Source organism: Durio zibethinus, chromosome 1 (genome assembly GCF_047325235.1).
Source record: "Durio zibethinus cultivar Kanyao isolate XHJ-2024 chromosome 1, ASM4732523v1, whole genome shotgun sequence".
NCBI lineage: Eukaryota > Viridiplantae > Streptophyta > Magnoliopsida > Malvales > Malvaceae > Durio > Durio zibethinus.
In genome coordinates this window covers 34,619,509-34,623,636 of record NC_143162.1, presented here as the reverse complement: position 1 = coordinate 34,623,636, position 4,128 = coordinate 34,619,509, and the positions used below count along the sequence as shown (strand labels likewise).

Here is a 4,128-nt window from a genome sequence, read left to right as displayed (position 1 = left end):
TAAGAATGATTGTATGTATCAATTGTTTTAATTTATTTAAAATTTAAACTTGAGAGAGAAAGAAACAAATAAAGATGGTTGAGGCTCGGATAAATCAAGCTTTGGGTTCAAGAACAATTAACTTTGATCTTGCTTGATTGGTCAGCTAAAAGTTGTTGCCATACGAAATTGCTTTCTGTTGACTTTACGAATAGTTTTTTCATATTTTGGAGTAGACGCAACATCTTTGGTAGTTCCGAAATCTGATGAATCAACTTGTTTCAGAGACAAACAAGGGTCAATTTCCATTTCCAATGGTGATTCAGACAATAATTTTACAAGATCACAAAAACACTAATTGGCATTTCTTGCCTCATATGTTTTCCCTTGGAGATTAGCCTCCATCATGGAAAATTATTTGTGATTACAAACCATAGCAGCCGACTACAGGCTCTAGCTATTACTTTACAACTGATCACAGCTGATGAAATTACCTAACACATATGTTACAAAATTGCTTACAAGATTTATAACAGTAGATTGAACTTCTGATCAGTAGTAGAATCCATTGATTCCGTTTTCTTCTGGTCACTGTCCTTACCGACAACAATGCCGACCAATTTGCATGGTTCAGCCTCTTCCAGCATTTGAACTACGGCTCTCATGGTGGGTCTAGGGGCCGGCAGTGTGGCCGTGCACAAAATGGCAATTCTCAACACCTTGACAGCATCTTCTTTGAGAGCATCAGGGATTCTTGGGTCCACTATACTTAAAACACCCTCTTTATTTTTTATTTTGCCGCAGACCCAAGTCACTATGTCCTTGTTATCTCCATACTCTGGTTCGATTGGTCTCTTTCCACTCACTAGCTCCATTAATACCACTCCAAAGCTGTACACATCGCTCTTCTCGTTGACCTTGTAGGTGTAACCATATTCTGCAGAATTAACATTTTACTATTAACAAACAGGATCTGCTTATATATGTTCTTAATTCTCATAAACCAATGGGAACTTGAAAGAGTAAACAGCAAAAAAAGTAACTTACCAGGAGCTATGTAGCCATGGGTGCCTGCAATGACTTGGGTGGAGTCTTTACCACCATTGGCCTGAACAATCTTGGCAAGTCCAAAATCAGCAATCCTTGGCTTCAAAAACTCATCCAGTAATATGTTACTAGATTTGACATCCCGGTGGATAACTGGCCTCTCGCATCCATGATGAAGGTACTCTAGTCCCTTAGCTGCTCCAACTGCAATCTCATACCTAGTATCCCAATCAAGCCCCATTTTCCGACTAGTGTGCAATCGATCCCACAAGCTCCCATTAGGCAAGTATTCGTACACCAACAAGCTTGAGTCTTCACTTGTAATGCTGCAGTAAAGCTTAACCACATTGACATGTCTTATTGAGCTCAATGTCTGGACCTCCGCGTCAAATTCCTTTTCCTTTCCTGCACGTTTGCTGAGGATTGGGGTAGTACTCCGGCTCTTTCTGCGGCCATGAGAATCTGTGTTCCATATGTGTTTCACAGCAAGTTCCACACCATTACAAAGCATTACTTTGTATACATTCCCAGACCCTCCTTTTCCAATCAGATTCTCTTGCTTGATGGAATCAAGAATTTCATCTTCAGTGAAAGTTAACACATGGAAAGGCTTAACATCCCAAGATTCTTCCTTCAAAGAACGGCCCTGATCTTTTTCTTTCCTCCTTAAATGTAAGAAACATCCTAGCGAAGCAAGCAAGATCGTTGCACCAAGAGCGAAACAAACTATAAGCGTACGAACATTTTTAGACATGCCAGAATCTGGTGGACATTGCTTGAAAGATCTGACAGTTGAACTGCAAAGGCCAGCGTTTCCAGCCAAGCTACCATTATATGCTTCAATGGAGAGAGACTGTGGTATAGGACCAGATAACTGATTATAGGATAGATCAAAAAGGTTCAGCTTGAGATTCGACAAGCTCTCTGGAATTTCACCGGAAAGTTCATTTCCAGACAAATTCAAAGAGTTCAATGTCAACAAAGATCCTAAAGACGATGGGATTTGGCCAGAAAGAAAATTATTAGCCATGTTTATGTCACTGATGGAAGCACAAGAACCTAGTGACTCTGGTATAGAACCAGATAACCTGTTGTTTTGCAATTGAAGACTGCTCAATGTTTTCAGTTCCCCAATTCCGTCAGGGATTTTCCCTGAAATCTGATTGTTGTTCAGCTGAATTGCAACCAAAGACGTAGCTTCTGAAATCTCTTCTGGCAACTCTCCTGATAACCGATTGTATGCAGCAGACAGTATACCAATCTCTTTTGCGTTCTTGATATCAGATGTAATTGGACCTTCAAATTGATTGTAAGCAATGTCAATAATATCCACGTTTGGTAATCCCCATATTCCAGCCGGGACTCTCCCCGAAAGCGAGTTGTTACTGACTCTAAACCGCACTAAAGTGTTACAACTTGCATAAGTCACTGGAATTTCTCCGGTGAACCTGTTCTGAAGCATAAGAAGCCTCGTCATGGTTCCTTTCTTGCACATGTCTGGAGGAATTGGACCAGTCAAGAAATTTTCTGATACATCGATGTAGTCGAAATCAGCCCAAGAACCTAGATTTTGAGGCAGAGGACCAGTCAACATGTTGGTGTAAAGAGACAGATTCACCAGTTTCTTGAATTCACCCAACTCGGGTGGTACTTCACCTGTAAACTGGTTCTCAAAGAGTTGCAGACTTACCAGATTGGACAAATACCTCACTTCTGAGATATCTCCTTCAAGATTATTGGCTGAGGCATCGAAATATTCTAGTTTTGTCAGATTTCTTAATCCAACAGGAAGTTTTCCTGTCAATTCATTGCTATAAAGCTCAAGCTGCCAGAGATTTTGAAGCTTTCCAATCTCCACCGGAATTTCTCCAGATAAATAATTGTCTTGGAGCTCTAATTCCATAAGCTCGATGAGATCTCCAATTGCTAGAGGAATCTTCCCTTCAATGCTGCAATTCGCCAAATAAAGCCAATTCAGTTTCTTCAGCTTCAGAATCTGATCAGGAAATGGAGTCCGGTCAAAAGGATTGTCCCCGAGGCTCAGAACAGCAAGATTGGTCATGTTTTCAAGCGATTTCCATGGGAAAGGACCAGAGAATCCGCTTCCATTCAAATAAAGGTACTGTAATTCGCTGAGAGTAGATATATCCGGAAATGAACCCGTAAAAATATTGTTTCCAAGATCCAGATATTGAAGCTTTACACAATTACCCAAATCTTTTGTGATTGCACCATACAATAAATTGTACCCCAAGGAAAGCTTATCCAAGGATTGAAGCTGGCATATTGAATCCAAAGGAAGAACACCCGTCAGCTTCTGACTTGAAAGCTCGATTTCCTTAACCGACCCTTCAGCGTTGCAAGTGATTCCATTGAAGCTGCAGACAGAATTGGCAGCCCACCATGAATCAAGAACATTGGTGTTTGATTTATTAAGAGCAGATTTCAGGTTCAACAATATTTGGACTTCATCAGATTTTACACAACAAGGCAAGGAGAAACAGAACAGAAGACACAAACGGAGAAAGATTTGCCGGTAAGGAGAGGCGTTTGACATTCCGGAGACTGGAAACAAACAAGAAAGGATGACTTTTATTGAAAGGGCTCCCTTGTAATTAAGAGACACAAAAGAAGAAGAACAACTCAAGATAGTTGCATTTAACAAAGGTGACCAGAGGGATTTATTATTACAAGGGGGGCTTTCTTTTTCATTTGTCTGTTATAACGGTCATTGTTTTGTAGTAAAATTCTTAAAAACAATGGCGAAAGCACATTTTTTTGGAAACAGAAAAAGGTTTATCTGCTGTTGCTGTTCATTTATTTATGTTAGCTGGAACAAAGTAAACATTTTATTTTCCTATATGAAGCCAGCAGCCACCGCCTGTTTTATTCTTTTTTAAACTATTTTTTCTACATGTAACCAGTTTTGTTTATTTGTATTTAAGGTTCTGGTCTTATCTCCAAAGCTGTGGACTAAAATGGGTGCCCTACTGTGTCAATTGATGACAGTAAGAAGCAGCCATGGGGTAGTAGGCAGTTGACATGTAAAAGACAAAGGAAGACTTGAGCTAAAAGTATCAAAAGTTAATCTTTGGTGCCTGA

The 4,128-nt window shown here is 39.9% G+C and overlaps 1 protein-coding gene across 1 annotated transcript; it reads right to left on the bottom strand.

The window, feature by feature from the left end:
* Window positions 1–255: 255 nt before the first annotated feature.
* On the bottom strand, window positions 256–3,652 carry LOC111312503 (receptor-like protein kinase 7). Its single transcript, XM_022912825.2, has 2 exons — window positions 1,027–3,652; window positions 256–916 (listed from the first exon to the last, which is right to left on the bottom strand). The coding sequence occupies exons 1-2, from the start codon at window positions 3,581–3,583 to the stop codon at window positions 507–509; spliced, it is 2,967 nt and encodes a 988-aa protein (XP_022768560.2). The 5' UTR covers window positions 3,584–3,652; the 3' UTR covers window positions 256–506.
* Between the last annotated feature and the right edge of the window lie 476 nt (window positions 3,653–4,128).